Below are 21787 nucleotides of genomic sequence, written 5' to 3' on the forward strand. Positions count from 1 at the left end.
TCATATCAGTATTAGTATTCCACAGGGATGGTGCCAAATTTTGCAGCTGCCTGGAACATCCTGAAACTGTGCTCCTCTGCATCCTATTTCCCTTCATCCTACCCTTTGGTGTACTCTTTCCCCACCACCCTCCTCGACAGGTACAGAAGGCAACATGGCACTTAAATCCCTGAAATTTCTTTTTTAATAAGGTCACAGGCCAACCACCTTCCCCCTCCATAGTAAACCCATCTGATATATCAATAGGCAATGTCTGTGCACAAGGACAAGCAGACACAGAAGGAACATACTACATACAAACTACAAGTTATCCCTGGGATATTTGACTGTCCTGTAAGCTCTGAATCTTCCCAAAAAACAAACGAGAGGTGGCAGAGAAAGTGGTGAATGGTTTCTGGATATGTTGCGAGAATTCCAAGGTACTAGGGTACAGTGCCAAAGCTCATCACACCACCTTGCACCCTGTCTCATTGGTCTGTATGAACGGTCACCAGCCACAGCCATTCCCAGTGTCTGGTAGGAACATTGCAGTTCAAATAATAGAAGGGGCCGTTACTAGAACACTAATGTCCCTTGAATCAACCAGTGGGGACATCAAAATGTCCTTAAAAGAGTTAAACATGTACAATAAAAAATATATTATATATTATAAATACAATTTTCACTTTACAAAAAGCAAAATGTCACACATTATTTCTCAGTAGTAGCTGAAAGAAAATTACTTTTAGGTACACTAGGTATTTCCCTGTCCCTAAAGGGTTTTCAATCTAAGAGGCATAGTTATCAACATGGGTTACCATGAGGACATGTTATATTACCTTTAACTCATGCTATTTTAGCATAGGGCCCATTTTATGCAATGAGACCTAATTACTAATAACTGGGGTTCACAGTAAGATAAAATATCAATGGCAGACCATATTGATAACATCCTCTCTAGTTCCCCCTTTTAGAAAGCCGTGCGGTAATGCCTACACAGCCCATTCAAAGTGAATGGACTGTGTCAGCATTGCCGCATGACTTTGTAAAGAGTCTGTGTGTGTATGTGTGTGTGTGGGGTGCTGGTAAATATGTATCTGAGGCAATGGAGAGTTAAGTGACTTGTTCAAAGTCACAAGGAGCAGCAATAGGATTTGAATCCTGGCTTCCTTGTCAGTTCAGTGGTCTAACTACTAAGCTACTCCTTTTTTTTTGTATTTTTGAATAAGACAGGCTATATAAGAAGTGTAGCTGAAATTGACAATGCATCATTGGGGAAAGGGACAGAGAAGGGGTCAGGAATAAAGATCTAAGTTCTATTTATACAAGTCAGGCATTGTATTGTATACTAAGCTGTTTTTTTTTTCAACTTCTGGTGTGACACACTTCACTTCTTCCTGCAAAATGAAAGATGATAGTCCATCAAACATGAGCCAGTGCCAGCACTGAGAGCAAACATCGTGGCTGTAATATCACAACCATTCCCAGTCAGATGGTGGGGTGGGATGGAATGTCAACTCATCTAAATGTGGACACTCCCAGTCGCTCAGAAGAAATAAAGGTGGAGGGGAAGTCCTACTGGCCAGTTTAGGTAGTAGTCCAGAAACATTTCAAGCATAGGTTGGGCTAGCTGGGGGTGGAGAAGGGTCTCCTATTGATTCCTCTACAAATCGATTTAGTCTCTGGGCTAGTGCTGCCCAAGCTTTCACATAATATAACCCCATTTTCACAGGCAGTGGAATGGGGTGGGCCACTGGGGATATGGCCAAACCATTAATCTGCCCAATACAACACAAGGTGTTCCACTGCCCCTGCCCAAGTCTTTAAAAATTAATACGTGACCAACTTTCACTTTTCCTCGTCGCATGCACTTCCTCCTTCCCCTACTTATCCAAAGTGTGAAGGCAGCAGTGGCGGCGCCAATAATGACTCTCGGCACAGGGGCCTGTGCTTTAGTGTGCATTCACAAACTCCAGTACTCTACACCGAAAGCCCACCCTGCCAGAGGAGCCAGGGCCTGTGAATGTTCACTGATTCAGACCCTATGCTAACTGCCACTATTAAGCATAGGTCACAGTGGATGTCCAGAGGGAGGGGGAGCTGCTGGCTTTCTGGGACCCCCATCTACCACTATGATCCCATTTGAAGTCCCAAACCATAATTTGGGTACCAATGCTTTGGGCCTTGGTCTGTCTGCCATGTGATAAATTTAAGTCCATAAACCAAGGTAGTTTTGCATTGAAATCCTACTTTTCCTCCCCCCCACCCCAAAAAAAAGTCCATTAATGAAGGTTTGCCTGGCAAATGATGGCCTTATTCCCCAGCAGCAAACAGCAGTGCAGTATCAGCTTTCCTTTAATGCAACAGCCCACCGGAACAGGCATTAGTCCAAATTCAAATTCATTTACCATTGCCCTACTGGCAGATTTTACTCTTAAAAATCTCTTTCAAGCAACACTTTTCTCAATTCCTTCAACAGATCTATTTGGATAAATTAGTGTGGGAGCCACAATGTTCCTCTTTGAGGTTAATACACTTATTAACCTGTAAACAATCCAGCAGTGAGTTTCTGGGCTTTGTTCAGCCTTATTTGATCATATTCCAGTCTCCTTTTAAAAATATTTTCTCATTTTTATCCTGTCAGTATGACACCAGCATTCAGCTCTGATGATAATCCTTATCACTCTGTGGTATATTTAAGCTCTATGTGTATCACTTGATGAAGATTTGATGTCTTTGCTGTGTTCATTCATATATACCAGTATGATGCTAGCACAGGGCTTTGATAAACAGCCACTTCAACTATTCATATTGTATTCCTGCTTTGTGTTTATCAATGCAGTGCCTGCAAGAGGCTCCGATGAAGATCCACTCTGCAGCTGTCTGTGCAGTATGCATGAATTACAGGAATCAGTATGAGGACTGCAGTGGGCTCTAGTGATTTCAAAGTAGGAGTAGCCCCCTTACTGCAAAATGCTTAAATAACTGTATCATCACCTCAGGTAATGTATTAAAAAATTAACAGAAGAGGTGGATTCTGTGTTGATGCAATGGTTATATGAATTCTCTATCCCTAAACAAACAAACAAAAAAAAAAAAAACCTCTCCTCTGCCCCTCCTCACATGCAGCCAGCTTCATATTAAAAGTTACTAAAATTAGAAAGCCATCTGGTGAGCCCCTGTACCCATCCCCTTATGGATAGATACCAGCAACGTGGGTCCACTGGATACTTGAGCAAATGCCTTGACTTTGTTCGAGAGGTTGATTTGAAAGTGATTGGGGATGCTGAACCTTTCTGAAAAGGTGGTTTCTCAGCCTGGGTTGACTAGAGTTGCGTTAGAGTGGGGTTTAGTTTGACAGTGTTCATGAATACATGAGATGTGTCATTTTTTGTTATTATCATCTAGGCCTACATACACCCATGCATGGAAAAACAGAGCAGCTGGTCATTTGTTTGCATACAGACACCATGCTGACCTTTGACCTTCAAGACAGAATGCCAGGGACCAAGAAATCTCTTTCCATGGTCAACTTCCCCCTCCAAAGCACTGTATATAAAAACACCCTTTGGGTGATATTGCTACGTGTGAATGTTTAGGGAAATTCCCAGCTGCAATCCGACTTCAAACCTCAGGAAGGAACAATAAAGGACGTCTAGTTCTACTCTGCAGCACAGGATGTAAAAATTCAAAAGAAAGTCTGGAACTGGCACCAGCTGAGTTCAGATCAGGTGTCCGCTCTGCAACAATGTACTGACAGTGCTCTGCAGGGCCGCTGCCACCTTCTTGGAGGTCTTGTGCAGAAGAGGGCTGTGGGGGTGCTGCTCTTTCAGGTGCAGAACACTGGCCTCCTGGCTTCCTGCTGTGAAGCCGCACGCCTCACAAACATATAACTTTGTGCGCCGTTCTTTGTAGGCGTAGTGCTGTTGTACACCATGGATTTTCTTTAAGTGGGACTCCAATGAGCAGCGTTGGGTGAAGGCTTTGTCACAAAGGCTACACTTGTAGGGCCGGACACCTGCAAAAGGTTGGGTGGGAAGAACAGGAGGGAGAAGCCAACACATGTAGAAAATGATTACCTATGCACTAAAAGAGAAACATCAGACATGCACACTGGCTCAAGTCTTGCACAACACAGTCCTGTCCATGAAACATTGCTGTTCCCTTGTGGGCTACTACAGGACAGATGCATCTCCCATCTCCTCCAAAGTAGGTTTTTAAAAAACTTTATTAAATTTATGCACAAAATTTACAAGCAATTTACTTGAATACAGCAAAGAAAACATCACTTACATGAAAACATTTAGGTAATAAATCACAATACAATAAACTACAATACTTCTGTCCACTACAGAAAAAAAGGAAAGAGGGAGCGGAAATATGGAGGAATTTCAAATGACAAAATTAAATAAGGAAATAACAGCCGTGCATGAAACTCTAAATGCCCGATTACACTCTCTTGAAGACTCTGATAGCTTAGGACAGTGTTTCCCAAGTCCAAAATGAATACTGCCTCCATTATATGCAAATCTCTTTCATGCATATTCATTGTGGATATCCTAAAAACCTGACTGGCAAGGGGTTCTCCAGGACTGGACTTGGGAAATACTAGCCTAGGATGCAACACCAATTTAAATGAGAAATGTATTATCCAGAAAAGTGGTCAATTGCTTAGGGTCAAAAAGACGTGGAGGGGCATAATCGAACGCGAACGCCTTTCTCCATGGGCGTCTATGTCCAAAAACGGGTACGTGAAGAGGTGGGGCAGACCGTATTTTCGAAAAAAAATGGACATTTTTCAGCTGGGCGTTTGTGTTTTTTAGCGATAATGGAAACTAAAAATGCCCAGCTCAAAAACGTCCTAATCCGAGCCATTTGGTCGTGGGAGGGGCCACGATTCGTAGTACACTCGCCCCCCTGACATGCCAGAACACCAACTGGGCACCCTAGAGGTCAGTGCGGTGGACTTCAGACAACGCTCCCACATGCATAGCTCCCTTACCACGGGTGCTGAGCCCCGAACCCCTCTCCCCCAAAACCCACTACCCATAAATGTACAACACTACCATAGCTCTTAGGGGTGAAGGGGGCACCTACATGTGGGTACAGTGGGTTTTGGAGGCCTCCCATTTACCAGCACAAGTGTTACAGGTAGGGGGGATGGGCCTGGGTCCACCTGGCTGAAGTGCACTGCGGTACCCACTAAAAGTGCTCCAGGGACCTGCATATACGCAGGCCTCTAGGACTTGTTGCTGCTATATAACACTGGCACACCAGTTGACACCTGAAGACTAATCTCTCCGAAAACGTCCTTTATTGGAATAAGCACGCTTACTCACAGTTAACTGCAGATCACAGGTTGTGCCCCACTGGCAACGAGTCTCCCTGGTACTGAGATTAGCAGTAGGTCACAGCTGGCAGAATGGTGCACAATGCCCTCTTTCAGCTACATTCAAGGTAAGAATTAAGTTCTGTAACGTGGCTAACATGTGAAAGGGATCTAAAACTGGCTTACAAAAATGGCCACTACCTCATGGACTACCGGAAACAAAACAGGGCACACTCTGACCTAGTAAGCAGGGGGAACAGCACCATGGGAGTAGAGCCTACCAACTACCAACATCGTGAGCATTTAACACAAGCTAGTGGAATCACGGAGCCCAATACCCTACACCCACGACAATGCATTGCTGATGTGACTCTGCAGTGCGCATAACAGAAAAGGTGTCACACTCACCCGAGAGCCACATCAGAACCAGGGAAAGGCTGTCACAGGATAGAACACATTCTGCTGTCATGGAGGTGGGTACGGCATTTGAGGCTGGCGTACAGGCTGGAAAAAAAGTTTTTAAAGTGGGGTTTTTTTTTGGTGGGAGGGGGTTAGTCACCACTGGGGGAGTCCAGGGAGGTCATCCCCGATTCCCTCCAGTGGTCATCTGGGGCACTTTTTTGGGACTTGTTCGTGAAAAAAAAGGGTCCACAAAAAGTGACCCAAAATCGCGGTAAAAACGCCTTTTTTTTCCCCGATTATCAGCTAAAGACACCCATCTCTCCTCGGCCGATAACCACGCCCCAGTTCCGCCTTCACCACGCCTCCGACACGCCCCCATCAACTTTACCCGTTTCCGCAAAGGATTGCAGTTGGAAACACCCAAAATCGGCTTTCGATTACACCAATTTGGGCGCCCACGGGAGAAAGACGCCCATCTCCCGATTTGGGTCACAATATAGGCGTTTTTCTCTTTCGATTATAAGCAGGATATTGAGCATTATGAAACGTAACAAAACATTTTTTTAAATTATTATTACATCATAAGTTAAAAAAAAACCCAACTACACCCCCTCAATGTTTTTTAATAAAGTGACTGAACACAATGGGCCAGTTTCTATAAATGGTGCTGAAAATTAGGTGCTGGGAAAAAACTGGCGTTGAGTGCTATTTTGTAAGGGATGCATGCCCTTTATGGAATAGCGCTTAAGCATGGATCGTGTGCCTAACGTTGAGTGCCAGACTTACACCTGCTGAAACCTGGTTTAAATACTGGTGTCAAAGTTAGACACACTGACCCAGTATTCTATAACCACGTGTGCAAATTTTCAGAATGCCCCGATATGCCCATGCCCTTTTTCGAGATGAACGCTATGGGACTTAGGTGCACTGCCTTATAAAATATTCTTTTAACACTGCCTTTTCATAGGTTGGTCAGGGCTGTTATGGTTTGGTAAGTTTTCCTATATAGGCTTTGAATGTCGTTTTGCAGGGTTTTGTGTTATTTTGCAAAGTATCTGGCTTGCTTGAAAGCAGGCTTTGGGGCAAGGGCTGCCTTTGGCAGCTCTTGTCATGCAAGATAAAAATGCTCAGGGCTATTGGTTTCCACATCCTATAGCAGTCACCATACAAACAAATCCTCATCTGCTTTAAACAAAGTGTCTGGCAGTGGAAGGAGCGTGTGCTGTTCATGAGGGCATAATCACAATTTGAATATTTTTTGTACAGCAAGTTCTAAGAAGGACAGCTCCATTGTTGAGGAATATGAAGTTTGTACTATAGAACTGGACTTTCAGGATTAATGTAGAAATCCTACCCAATCCTGTAGAGAATCCAGACCACTCCCATACAGAAGCAAATTTGTTGAAGTTATCAATTATAATGCTAATTTAAATGTGTCTGGGGGGGGGGGGGGGGGGGGGGAGAAGAAGGGTAAGATGTGAAAAATGTCATGTCATTGTGACTTGCCCCACCCTGGTGTCACCCCAAATATTGCTGTCTAGAGATGCCACTGTGTACTGTACAATTACATCTGCATATTTTATAATCTATCCCTCTAATTCTATAAAAGGCATGCACTGTGACACATGCAGTAGCATGCATAATTTACATGAAAAGTGGTGCTAATTATCCCTTAATTGGCAATATCTATAATTGGCTTTAACTAGCACCAATTTGCAGTTACGCATATATTTATTTATTTATTGCACTTGTATCCCACATTTTCCCACCTATTTGCAGGATCAATGTGGCTTACACAATCCTGTTATGGCATGACCATTCCAGGATAATAGATACAGTTGGTGTTACAAATGATAAAGGATGACAAAGAAGCAATTGGTGTTACAAAAGATCAAGGATAACAAAGGGACCCTTGGTCTCCTGACTGGTGTACCCCAAGCCTCTTCTCTATTGCCAATACTATTTAATGTCATAATGGCTCTGCTAGGGGGGGGGGGGAGACTCGAGTCTATGGGATTCCATCCTTTTATTTTTGTAGCTGATGTCACTACTTGCATCTCCTTTCGAGGTGGCATCCATGGAATTCTCCACAGAATTAAATCAGGCCTTGATTTAATGGATTCCGGGGCCTCTGAATTTAGGCTAAAATTAAATCGAGACAGACTAAACTTTTGTTATTAACCAGTTCATTTGACCATGATCCCTGGAGCAATTTTAGCACTAACTGCATTACTTATGCCTTGGAAACTACTCTTAAAACATTGAGGGTTGTTGTTGATCGGCATTTAACCTTTGAATCTCAGGTGTCCTCCATAATCACTAAATATTTTAAGGTACTTTGGAAGCTGAAGTGAATTAGGCCCTTTTTTTCAATAGATATTTTCAGGTTACTTGTCCAGTCTCTAGGATTGACCCAATTTGATTACTGTAATTCTATCTATGCTAGTTGCAAAGAATGTGTTTTAAGGAAGCTTCAAACTGCCCAGAATACTGTGGCTTTGGAAGGGCTAATGCACTGCTGATTCAACTGCATTGGCTTCCTATTAAGACCAGGGTTATTTTTAAGCTCTGTGCTCTCATATTTCAGATTTTATTTGGTACTGTCCCTGATTATATGTTGCCCCTTCTTACTTTGCCTTCTCACAATCCAGCCTTTGGTGTGACAGATTACCTGTCTTAATTTTCCTACCTGTAAGTCAATTTATTCTGCTGAAATACGTTAGATAAAAAACAGACATAAACACAATATTTGTTCATGACTGTTTTTTATGTAGATTTACCAAGACCCCTGAGGCAGGCCTTTGGGCCGAAACACGGCCGTGTCGGGTCGGTTCGGTTTTATAAGTATCTTTAATAAAGACTCCTTTGTTATCCTCCCTGGATTTACCTGTTTTTTCACATGAAATATTGAGCGCACACACCTTAAAAGTGAATGTCATTTTGACATTCACTTTTAAGGTGTCTTTTCTTTCTTTGTCATTTTGACATTCACTTTTAAAGCTCAATATTTCATGATATACGGAGAAATACATTTATAGACAACTTTGAAATTCAACAGATGTTCTGAATTTGTCTGTATAAGCCTCCATGTCATTGGTGTGACCCGACGCAGGTGCGGTAGCACCAAAACACGGCCCGTGTCGGGTCTTCCTCCAATCAAATTTGATCATTAAAAGGTTTTTCAATATAAGTTTTTGTGTCCCTTTCGTTTTTAAAGGCCCTTTGTGCTGTTTTTTTTGCTTGGACTTTGTTTTGTGCTTAGTTCCCTCTCTTTGTTACAGTAAGGATGTCAGCACCATATTGGAATTGTTATGAATATGAAGATTTGAGCAGTGAAAAGTTTTGATAACTAAGATTTTATTATTGAATTTTGTGCCAAAATGTTAAGAGAAATATTTAAAGGTTGGACACCGATTATATTATATTTGCAGGAGCCTCCACCCTGAAGCAGTTACTACAAAATGTGATCATGTCAGTTTAAGTTGAAACCAGTGATAGTAGCCCTTTTGGGGGGATATGTTGAAAGTTTATGAGCCTCCCCTGGAAGTTGAAGTTTCATTTTGTTCAAGCTGCATATGTTCAGTCGAGCATGATGTCCTCTCAGCCGATAAAGATAAGCAAAATTGAAAATTATTGTCTTTGATATGTAAGGGGTCCTTTTACCAAGCTGCAGGAAAAAGGGCCCGCATTGGGCTTACCGCGGCTTTATAAAATGGCTGGTATCTACTTTATAGAATTACCCCTTAAGAGGGCAATTCTATAAAGGAGCACCTAATTCTAGGCATTAAGAAGATGCCTATGTGGAGCCAATGTTATACAGGAAAGTAGGTCCCTTCTTTCCTTTATAGAATACTAGCATAGCAGCACAAATACATACATACAATTTAGGTGTGACCACTTATACCAGCCACAGAGTTGGTGTAAATGCTTGTGCCTAGATGGCTAAAACCCCCCACAAATGTATATGATAGCATTCTGTAATTTACACGTGCAACTATGTGCCCTGCCCATACTCCACCCATGTGTACGCTCCCACTTTCAAACTACATGCTATCACATTTAAGCATCATGTTATAGAATCATGAATAGCCAGACTATGTGCACACATGTGCATGTATATGCTGGTATTTGACATGCAATCTTAATTTTGTACAGAGGGCGCCAACCTTCAAGCACCATTTCATAAAGGTCTAACTTACTATCCAAAAATCTAAGCAAATAAATGGCAGGCTTTAATTTAGAGGCCTACATTTTGGGCACATAAACCTAAATTTGTTTGAAAATAGACACCTACCTTAACTGTCTGAATTTTGAAGTTCAGTTTTTTTTCCTCAGCATCAGCTTCTAGATGAAGCCTGAGGAAATTATCTGGTGAGAAATCTAAGTGATGGATTGTCCAGTCAAGTGAAAGCACATCTCCCTTCTCAGGGCTGGATATTATGTTTTAGGCCCAAATGGATCATAAGCTATCTTAAAGGAACGCACAATGCTGTTGGGGGAGTGGGAGGGAGAGTGGCCAAGTATCATATAGGTGCCTCTGCTGATACTCTGTCTGGTAGACATCTTCCTCTCTCCCCACCTCATGGGTATTGTCTCAAATGGGTTTGTTTTGTGCATATCATGACAGTACTGAAACTATGTATGAGTATGTTCTAAGTCTCACCTGTGTGGTCCGTACATGCCTCTTCAGGTCAATGTATCATTGAAGCCCTTGCCGGCAATAGGTGCAGAGGGGTGGCGTTTGACCTCATTGTGACACTTCATGTGACGGGTCCGCATGCGGTTGATAGGAAAAGCTCTTCTGGCAGATGTGACAGTGAAGGTGTCTCGAGTTGAATCCCTCCTGTCACCTGCCACAAAATCACCAGCAATAGATGTGAGTGCAGAACATTCCCCTGGTGCTCCTCGTACAAATGACAGCTCACAATTTTCCCGCCCCTTATCCTTTACCTTCATTTTGGGGTGCAGAAAACCCTGCTCCTGATTTTCTATATCCATGCCTGTCCTGCATTGCCCTTGCCAGGTAACTGCAACCCCGGGAGCTAGGGCTAGTAGCACCCATGCCGGGATAAATCTATGCATCATAGCAGGGCGGAGACTGTGAAAACGAGCACACCGTTTCATCCCAATGCGGCAGTCAGGCCCAGAGTCACTGCAAGAGATAAAAATCACAGGTATCATTGCATGTGCTGTTTGTACAGCCAAGAAACACAGTAAAATAGGGAGGGGAAGGCACAGCACAGACAGAAAATGCATAACAAGAAAAACAACTTATGCAATCATGGAACTTTATCTTGTTTGGTGTTTCTGCAAAGTTGTAAAATCCAAGGTATGTGTCACTTGTGTGGTTTTCTTGAAACTCTTCAGTAGGATCATTGCTTCATTAGAAGCCTAGCACACACCCCGCCGGGAGCGCAGGAGAGGTAGAAGATGGAAGGGTGGGATCCCTTTCAACTGAGAGAGCAGCCCCAGAAAATATTTTTCTTTCCAAATAAGCCTGTCACTTCCAACAGCTTGGAGCAAAGATCAGCAATGAATGCCTGCCCACTCTCTCAATTATGATCTGAAGGCGCTATAAATAATTTTGAGGATTATGAATGGCAGTCCTCACTGGGCCACTCCCTGAAGTTATGGGTCTGACTATGAGGGAACGGCATTGCCGTTTTGTTATCAAGAACTGTTACCAGCAGCTCAGGCTCTGATTCCAGGAGATCTCAGAAAAAGCAGTATGAGAAAGTGAAGGGACAAACTCGCTCTTTGATTCAGTACTGGCCCAATGCTCCCCATCACCACCACACGTATACGTTAAGGGGCTCTCGCTGAGCCAGGATTGATCCAGTATCTCACCACTGCATTAGGTGTGGCCTCTCTGATATTAAAGATGACAGCACATAATGCGAGCCAATCAAATATTAGTGTTTGCAATGTTATTTATATCATCACCATCAGTATTGTCCAATCAGATTGTAATGCACAACATCTTACAAATACTGCCACTAAGGAAGCAGGTGCAGTTTTGCTCCACATACAAAAGCAGCCAGCACAACCTGCTACTCTCTTGGTGGTCAGCATTCCTCACTGCCACCTGCTAGGGCAGGATTAACTCTTTGCTGGGCCTTAGCAACAGCACATTGAGCCCCGCATCATAATCTAAGCATTATAGGCCAATTTATCCCCAAAATTTAGGTACAAAAACAGGTTACAATACATAAAAATTAACAAATGTAAATGTTTAACAATTATTAGAAGTGATCAAGAATTTTTGAAAAGGTAAGTTTAAAAAATGTTTAGAAGACAATTGTTTAGTCAATGAGGGTAACACTAGTTCCGATCGGAACTGCTTGATAGGAAAATACTTGACTCATCCATTTTCCTATAGCGGACAAAGTTAAAAAGACATTTCCTTGATCTGGAAGATTCCTTATCCCTGGAGAAAGGGATCAATGAAGGCAAAATCATTGGAACCAAGCCATTCAGAACCTTTAAAATAAAACATGCACCTTCTAAAGCAACACGCGCTTTAATCAGGAGGTCAGGGAGAATGATCAAACTCCCAAAAGGGGTTCCAAAAACGCCAGTGAAGAAAGCAGGAGGAAAGAAATGCTGCTCACCAACTCTGACCACTGGCGAACAATGTACAGAGAGTGGGAAAGAGAGAGACCTCTGAAGAGTAGTGGTGACTCTTGTCCCTTCTTTCTGCCACAGCAGACTTAGCAGGACAAAAAAATCTGCCTTGGGAGTCATTAAAATTGCACATCTGAGAAGATTCATCCTAAACATATGGGCCCTAGGCATGTGCCTAATTTGTCTATGCTTTAATCCTGCACTACCACCCCCTCCCCCACCCCCATTTATTGTAGGGTATGGGGAGGAGGAGAATTTTCCTAACTTGTTTTTATCTTCTGGACCACATTTGTGGAAAACATCGTCCCGCTAATGGGCCTTGCATGACCTATGAACCCTCGAGGGAAGTGGGAGAAACAGGGTGGGGGGAGGAGAGAGGGAGCATACTGAAACCAAGAATAGCTTAATAGTCAGCCAATGATTCCAATATAAACACAATGATCCTTTTGCTAATTTGCTCAGGGGTTAAATAGTCTCTTAACAGGGTAGGCAGATGAGAGTATCCTGAGGGTTAAAATATGTCTCTGTGCCCTCCCATTGCCACCTACCCCAGGACAGAACCCAGGAGTACCATCTTGTCAGGTGCCATCTGGCTCCTCTGCACTGAATGTGATTTGGGATGGCCATGGAGAGCAAAAAGAAGCAAACATCTGGGAACCGGTTACTCCAGGTGCCACCCAGTAACGTGGTTAGAGACATCATTACCAGGAACTTCCAGCCCAGCCTGTAACAAGCATCACCACCTGTACCAATACCCAGCAGCTAGGGTTGCCAACTCGCCAAGTTTCACCTAGCTTGGCTAGTTTGTCATGGCCAGGCAGGCTGCCAACAGACCCCTAAAAACAACATACAAAAGCCTTTTTTTTGTCCCCAACTCACAGTCCGCCTCTGTCTCCTCCCCGGTCCAGCCAACGGCTCTCTCTCTCTCTCCTCTCCCCACTTTCTGCTTCCAAGCTCTGGCTTTCTTGTCTGTCTCTCTCTTCCACATTCCCCCCATGAGTCTAGCGTCTTGCTATCCCCCCTCCTCCCATTTCCTACAAATTTGCCTCATCACCAGTGGCAGCAGTGATTAAAGCAGGCAGCTTCTGGACAGCACTGGGATCTTCCCTCTACTGAAGGAGTTCTCACTCAGTCCTAGGGAAACACCTAGGCAGTCAGGTATTCATGATACCCACAATGAATATGCACAAGACAAATCTGCATACAATGTAGGTACACATGCAAATGTATCTCATGCATATTCATTGTGGTTATCCTGAAAACCTGACTGGCTAGGTGTGTCCCAAGGACTGGGTTTGAGAACTCCTGCTCTACTGCATTCTGCAGGAACATCAAGGGTGGTCCCCCAAAGCTGGAGATTTACCACCGCTATGCTGAAGATTGAAGGCCAAGAAATGAGGTTTTTCTCATGGGCCCCAGTCATGTCTAAAACAAGTTCTGGCAGATGCACATTCCAAAAACTGATATATTCTAATCAATAAACAGAAACTAAAAAGCTTTTTCTACCTTTGTTGTCTGGTAATTTTACTTTGTGTTGGTCCCAGTCTCTGGTTTCTGTGTTCCTCTCATCTTCTTCTTACCTGACCTTGCTAGAGTCTTATCGTTTCATTTGGCACTCTTTTCTCTCCATATCCACCAGCCTCTTCTCTCTGCATCCCTAGCCCCCTCCACCATGTGCCAGCATTCTCTCCCATATGCCTCCTCCACCATGTGTCCAGCATATCTCCCATCTCTTTTCCTCTCTCTGCCCCTCCCCTTGCAGGTCCCAGACCTTCCTCCCTCATTCTTCTGTCCCTCACAGTACTTGGCATCATTTCCTCTTTTCTTCCCTCCCCATCCCAGAAGCTCTTCCTTCTTAACACCCTGGTCTTGGCAGCTCTTCCTCCCCTCCCCAAATCTTTGGCAGCTGTCCTTGCCTCTCTTCCTCTCCCCCCCCCACACCAGGCATCCTGGCAAGCTCTCCCTCCCCCCATCTTGGCTTCTTTTCCTTCTCCCCCCTCTCTCTCCCCCCATCTAGGGTTACCATACGTCCGGATTTCCCCGGACATGTCCTCTTTTTGAGGGCATGTCCGGGGCGTCCGGCGGATTTTGCCCGCGCCCAACGTTTGTCCGATTTCTGGACAAACGTGGGCGCGGGTTGCGAGCAGGCGCGTGCGTGCAGGTGGGCGTGTGATCGGCGCCGTGGGTCTGGTGACCTGGTCCTCCCGTCCCCTCCCCCTCCTTACCCATGTTCCCTGGTGTCTAGTGACGTCTTCGGGGCAGGAAAGAGCCCCCTCTTTCCTGCCCGGAGCGCTGCCTTCCCCTGTCTATCATCTTTCTCGGTCTGGCCTGGGGATTCAAATGGCCGCGAGAGTTGAACTCTCGCGAGGCCCGCTTCAACTCTCGGTGGCCATTTTGAATCCCCAGCATACGAGGAGGATGCAGCAGGCAAGGGCAGGCAGCGCTCCGGGCAGGAAAGAGGGGGCTCTTTCCTGCCCCGAAGAGAAGGACTCTACTAGACCACCAGTAAGTGAGGGGGGGGGATGTGATGGGGGGGAGGGGACTATGTGACGGGGGGGGGGGGGAATAGGGGCGGAACCCGGACCCTGAAGGGGGCGTGGCGGGGGCGGGACATGAGGCGTGGTGGAGGGCGGGGGTAGGGGGCGTGACATGTGTCCTCTTTTTCAGAGGACACAAAATGTCACCCTACCCCCATCATCCCAGCATCTTTTCCTTTCTTCTCCAAGTGTAGTATTGTGTGCCCTCCCCTTTTCTTTCCATCATGTGCAGTATTTGCCCCTCTCCATTCCCTTCCATTCATGTGCAGCTTTCTTCCCTCCCCCACCCCCCTTCCCTCCTGCGGGTCCAGTTTTGTTTTCTACCTCCATCTATCCCCCCCACCAAAGGCCTAGAAAACCTGTGGTGTTCACTGGCACTGCAAGCAGTGATTGCAAGCTGCTCCCTTTGGCCACCCCGAGCTTTCCCTCTGCTGATTTCTGCCTATGTGACAACAGGAAGTTGCGACAGAGGGAAGGACCCTGGGGTTGGCCAGAGGGAGCCTTTTTGTGATCACTGTCTGTGTTGACAGTAAACAACACATGTTTGTAGGGCTCGGGGGGTGGGGGGGGCTTTAGGTTTTGAATGTGTCTTTGAAGGGTTTTTTGTGTTATCATGCTAAAGGGAAAATTAGGTTCTTACCATGATAATTTTCTTCCTTTAGTCATAGCAGATGAAGCCATTATGTATGGGTTGTGTCCATCAACCAGCAGGGGGATATAGAGAGCACTCAACTTTTCACAGTGCCTCATGGCCAGCTAGCTCCACTGCCTCTTCAGTATTTGAAACTTCCAAAGCAGTATGGCCAAACCGCAATGGGAATAACATGAACTTTCCTCACAAGCGAACGATGGCCCCTTAACAAGGGCAGGAACTCAAAAAGGAGGGAATGAACTCACCTCCTTGAGGGAATAAGCTCGTCCTCCACTTTGTATAAACGGAGGAATACTTGCATCCTCCTGGAGGGAATAATCAATCCTCCCAAAACATGAACTGGAGGGAATTAACTCATCCTCCTATAACTGTAACAAGAATCCTGAAGACTGTTTCCGACTCCCCAAGGAAGGAATATAACTTCAGGAAACAAGAACCGCACCCTAAAATCAGAATCACTGCAATACAGATAATCATACAGGGAGGGCCTCATGGCTTCATCTGCTATGACTAAAGGAAAGAAAATTATCATGGTAAGAACCTAATTTTCCCTTCTTGTCATCAAGCAGATGAAGCCAGTACGTATGGGATGTAACAAGCAATCCCTAAATAGGGTGGGAACAAATAGGGTGGGAACGCGCTAGCACCTGTGCTCCAAACCGCGCATCCCTCCTGGCAGCCACATCCAGCCCTGTAATGTCGGCGCGAAAGAGAGCTTAGAAGCCCATGTTGCAGCACTGCAAATCTCATGAAGAGATAGTGCTCCAGTTTCCGCCAGGAAGAGGAAATCGCTCTTGTGGGAATGTGCCTTAAAGGCTTCAGGCGGAGCCCGGCCAGACAGCAGATATGCTGAAAAGATAGCTTCTTTGAGCCAACGGGCAATAGTGGCTTTAGACGCTGAAGACCCTCTGCGAGGACCTGCAAACAGCAGAAAATGATGATCACAGGTCCTAAAAGAATTTGTATTCGCAGATACTGCAACTGAGTCCTGCGCACATCCAAAAGGTGCAACTGCCCAAATGAATCTGAAAACTCCTCCTCAACAAAGGAGGGAAGAAAAACAGGCTGGTTTAGGTGAAACGCTGAAACCACCTTAGGCATGCAGGAAGGCACGGTCCGAACCGTGACCCCTGACTCTGAGAATTGCAGAAAAGGGTCTCTACAGGACAGCGCCTGGCGCTCTGACACCCGTCTCGCCGAGGTAATGGCCACTAAAAAGACGGCCTTCAGTGTCAAATCTTTCTCTGAAGCACACCGAAGCGGTTCAAAGGGAGCCCCCTGAAGGGCCTTCACTACTAACCCCAGGTTCCAAGCTGGACAAGGTGCCCGCACGGGAGGACGGAGCCGAAGCACCCCTCTAAGAAACCGTGATACATCTGGATGAGCAGCTAAGGACACGCCCTTCAACCTTGCCACGCAGGGAGGCCAATGCTGCCACTTGCACCCGCAGGGAATTATAGGCCAAGCCTTTGTGTACACCATCCTGCAAAAAGTCCAGGAATCGGCGAGACAGGAGCCCGCAACAGAGAAAGCACTCTTGAAACACACCAGACTTCAAACTGGCGCCAAATCCTGGCATAAGCCACGGAAATGGAGCGCTTACGGGCCTGCAGGAGAGTGGAAATTAACCTTATTTGAGTAGCCTTTATCTCTCAATTGCGCCCTCTCAATCGCCATGCCATAAGACCAAAGTGGCAGGCATCCTCCATGGCCACCGGACCCTGTGACAACAGGTGTGGAACCAGAGGTAACGGAAAGGGAGCCTCCAACAGCATCTGTCGGGAGGTCCGCATACCAAGGCCTCCTGGGCCAATCCGGGGCGATGAGCACCACTTCTCCTGGATGCAGCCGAATCCGCAGGAGCACTCGCCCTATCAAGGGCCACGGAGGGAAGACATACAGCAAGCCCAGTGGCCAGGGTGAGCCAAGGCAATCCAACCGGAAGAGCGAGGATCCCTCTGTCTGCTGAAGAAGCACGGGGACTTTGGCATTGGAACTGGTCGCCATAAGATCCATCACTGGCTTGCCCCATTTGGCACATATCTGCAGGAATACATCGTCTGCTAGTTCCCACTCTACTGGATCGATCTGATGCCTGCTTAGATAGTCGGCTTGCACGTTGCTCTGATCTGCAATGTGAGCTGCTGACAGGGACTGTAGATGCAGCTTGGCCCAGTGGCAAATTTGTTCGGCCTGTGCGGCTAGAGCTCTGCACTGAGTGCCGCCTTGTCGATTTATGTAGGCCACTGCTGTCGTGTTGTCCGACATCACTTGGACAGCCAATCCTTCCAGGGACACTTGAAAGGCCAGAAGAGCCAGAAACACCGCTTTCAACTCCAGGCGGTTGATAGACCACTCCGACTCGTCGGGCGTTCACAGACCCTGGGCATGCTTCCCCTGGCAATGTGGCCTTTAGGCTGGCATCTGTCACCACTAGGCACCAATCGGGGAGCGCCAGCGGCATTCCCCGCCGCAACATGCTGTCCGAGAGCCACCACTCCATACTGAGGCGGGCTGCAGGGAGCCAAGAAAGTCCTGAGATACTGGAGACCATCGTTGAAGTAGAGAATACTGTAGAGGTCTCAGGTGCGCTCTCGCCCATGGCACCACTTCCAAGGTGGCCGTCATCGATCCCAACAGCTGGACAATGTCCCAAGCTCGCGGGCGGGGCATCCTCAGGAGCAGACGGACCTGATTCTGAAGCTTGCACCGCCTTTGCTCGGGAAGAAACACATAGCTCGAGGCTGTGTCAAACCTGGCCCCCAAATATTCTAGAGATTGCGAGGGGTCAGGTAACTTTTGGCCATATTGACGACCCAGCCCAGAGACTGAAGGACTGAAACCACTCTGGCTGTAGCTAGATGACTCTCTTTTTCTGAGTCTGCTCTGATGAGCCAGTTGTCTAGGCACGGGTGAACCCGGATACCCTCTTGCCTGAGAAAGGCAGCTACCACCACCATTACCTTGGAGAAGGTTCGGGGAGCTGTGGCGAGGCCAAAAGGCAAGGCCCGAAACTGGAAATGTTTTCCCAACACCGCAAACCGCAGAAACTTCTGGTATGTGCAAGTAAGCTTCTTTCAGGTCCAGAGACGTGAGAAACTCTCCTGGCTGTACCGCTGCAATGACGGAGCACAGGGTTTCCATGTGAAAATGCCGCACTCTTAAGGACTTGTTTAGCTCTTTTAAGTCCAGGATCGGGCGAAAAGACCCGCCTTTTCGTGGCACCACAAAGTAAATGGAGTAGCGGCCTAGACCTTGTTTGGTGGGAGGCACCGGGGTCACAGCCCCTATCTGGCACAGACTGTGCAAAGTCTCCTCTACCGCCGCCCGTTTGGCGGCAGAACCGCATCGGGACTCCACAAACACGTCTCTCACCGGAGCATCGAATTCTATTCGGTATCCATCTCTGATCAGGTCCAAGACCCACTGATCTGCAGAGATTTTGGCCCACTCCTCGAAAAGAGGGAAAGTCTTCCTCCGATGACAGGAAACGAGGAGGGGGCCGGCGCACCATCATTGAGAGGGTCACCCCTGAACTCCAGGCCTTGAACCGGCAGCTGCGGAACGTTTGTCCGAGCGAAAGGAGTTTCTCTGCTGAAAGCGAGCACGCGAAGTGAACCCAGCAGCACACCCTGGGCGGTACCTTCTAGCTTCACGGAAGCGAGGTCTGTAAGAGGAGCGGACCGTCTGACCCTTAGAGGAAGGCTTCGGCCTATCTTCGGGCAAGCGCTGAGGTTTGGAATCCCCCAGGCCTTTAACAATGTTTTCCAGCTCCTCACCAAACAGGAGAAGGCCTTGAAAGGGCAACTTCACCAACCTTTGCTTAGAGGCCATGTCCGCCGCCCAATGTCGCAGCCAAAGAGTGCAGGCAAGCCGCCACTGCTACAGCCATTTGTTTAGCCGAAGCTCTGACCATATCATAAAGGGCGTCAGCCAAAAAAGGACAAGGCCGGACTCCATCCGCGGAGCCACTTCAGATAAGGTCTCCGCTCCATCACCGGGCTGTAACCAAGCCAGGCGGGCTCTAGCAGCATAACAACTGCATGCAGACACCCGAACAGTGAGACCTGCCAAATCAAAGGACCGCTTCAGAGCTGAATCAAGCCTGCGGTTCTTGGATATCCTTCAGGGCAACACCTCCTTCAACAGGGAGGGTAGTTCTCTTTGTCACAGCCTTGACCAGGGCATCCACTTTAGGCATTGCAAAGCGAGCCAAATGTTCCTCACTCAGAGGGTATAATTGCCCCATAGCCCTGGCAACCTTCAAAGGTCCCTCGGGGTCAGCCCATTGAGCCGAAATAAGCTCTTGGATGGAGTCATGCAAAGGAAAGGCTCGAGCAGGCTTTCTGGTACTAGCCATCCTAGGATTAACAGAGGAGGCTGTGCCACTCCCAGGATCTTCAATCGAGAGGGCTTGTAAGGCATCTGAAATAAGCGCTGGCAGCTCCTCGCGGTGGAAAATCCTCACCGCAGATGGATCATCAAGCTCCTGTGGCAATTCTGCACCCGACTCTGGCTCCTCAGCCCAAGAAGTTCTGCCAGACCCCTCAGAATCCTCATAGCCCGACCAGGGGGGGGGGGGGAAGTGCCACACTCAGAAGGGGAATTAGCCCTTCTGCGTTTATCAGGAGGATAAGAAACAGGCAAAGCCAACTCCAAAAGGCCATAATCCACCTGGGGGGCAGGCAGAGGGTCCGAAGATCCCTGTGGAAGAGCTCTTTTTATGCATGTATGCCTTATGCAGCATTAAAACAAAATCAGGGGAGAAAACCGCTCCCTGACCGCCCGGATCCTGCCCAGGGCTATCAGCTCTATTATTAGCCTCACTCAGAGGACCCCCCCGGATTCAGGGCTCTCCGTCGCAACGGAGGCCGCGCCATGTGGAAAATCCAAAATAGTGTCCGCTGCCAGCTCAGAGCGCGAAAGATCGCCGCTCGCCATGCTCGGACCGGCTCATACCGTCTGTACAGCATGAATTACAGAGCCCCGCTGCTGATTTGCGCTTGTCACATTTAGAACAGTGCTTTACAGTCTCCGCTACCATCACCGAAAACGGCGGTAAATTCAAAAATGGCAGTTCGCGCCAAAACATCCCAATCGCGGGCCCACCCCGGAGGAGTCAGAAAACACTCTTACCTCACTAGACCGAGTATCACAGCTCCGGTCCTGCAGAAGAATCTCAAGAAAAAAGACCTCTTTTCCAAGATCGCTGTGCTAAAGCGCGACGTTAATTAATTATTTATTTATTTTAACGCTGTGAGGAAAGCAGAGGCAAAAGAGGTAAATAAAAACACTCCGGAGGCTCAGATAAGTGGGAAAGGCAGGGAAAGGCGAACCAATGTGCCTGCATCCACTGAGTGGAAAAGGACAGGGAAAAGCAAGCTAATATGTCCACATCCACGGGGGCATGGGTAAGGCAGGAAAGGGCTGACCTATGTGCCTTCAAAGTGAAGCTGCTATAGCCTCTAACACCCCAGCTAACAACTGGCAAGCCAGGAGCCACCCCCAGGCAGATTTTGATGGAGCTCGAAGAAGCTGCAGCCACCCTGCTTGGGGAGATAGAGAATACTGAAGAGGCAGTGGAGCTAGCTGGCCATGAGGCACTGTGAAAAGTTGAGTGCTCTCTATCTCCCTCTGCTGGTTGATGGACACAACCCATACGTAATGGCTTCATCTGCTTGATGACAAGGAATAACAACAAAAATGGGCGGAAGCTATCCAGAAAGACCAGACTGCATAGCTTCCGCCCATTTTTGTTGTTATTTTGTCTTTTTGCGGGAGATTTTGGACTCTCTTTGTTGTTGCCTTGATGACAAGGAATGTCATATTTGAAAAGAGTTCCCTGGCATCTAAAATTAAAATGTTCAAGACTAGTGGTCTCACATCCTATACAGTTGTCACATAAACAAAAGCCCATCTGATTTAATCAAAGTATCTGGCAGTGGAAGGAGCATGTGCTGCACCTGAGATGATAAATCACAATTTGAACATTTTTTTTGTATGATGTGTTATAAGAGGGATAATTCTGTTGCAGGGCCAGACCAACAGTGATCTGGGCCCCTGGGCAATAAGAATCATTGCCCTCCCCCAGTGATTATTGGAGTGCCTTAAGGACTGGACTTGCAGTCAGTCCTGCTCAACATGTTTCTAATTGAAAAGTCTGCTTTTGCAGTTTACTCAATTAAAGTTTAAATTGAAGCATCTATATTCTGCCCTTTCCCTCTACCAAGAATATAGAGCAGATTACAAATCAGAAACAACAAC

At 46.7% G+C, this 21787-nt stretch overlaps 1 protein-coding gene across 1 annotated transcript in view; it reads right to left on the minus strand.

Annotated features, from left to right (window-relative positions):
- Positions 1-1080: 1080 nt before the first annotated feature.
- OVOL1 (ovo like transcriptional repressor 1) overlaps positions 1081-21787 on the minus strand; it is a 59581-nt gene continuing 38874 nt past the window's right edge. The window contains 8 exon segments of the mRNA XM_030219595.1: positions 1081-3997; position 9152; positions 10374-10442; positions 10445-10550; positions 10647-10707; positions 10710-10787; positions 10790-10841; positions 10843-10862. Of these exon segments, the coding sequence (XP_030075455.1) occupies positions 3702-3997; position 9152; positions 10374-10442; positions 10445-10550; positions 10647-10707; positions 10710-10787; positions 10790-10841; positions 10843-10862 (683 nt within the window). The 3' untranslated portion in view covers positions 1081-3701.

The sequence above is a fragment of the Microcaecilia unicolor genome, chromosome 11 (genome assembly GCF_901765095.1).
Source record: "Microcaecilia unicolor chromosome 11, aMicUni1.1, whole genome shotgun sequence".
NCBI lineage: Eukaryota > Metazoa > Chordata > Amphibia > Gymnophiona > Siphonopidae > Microcaecilia > Microcaecilia unicolor.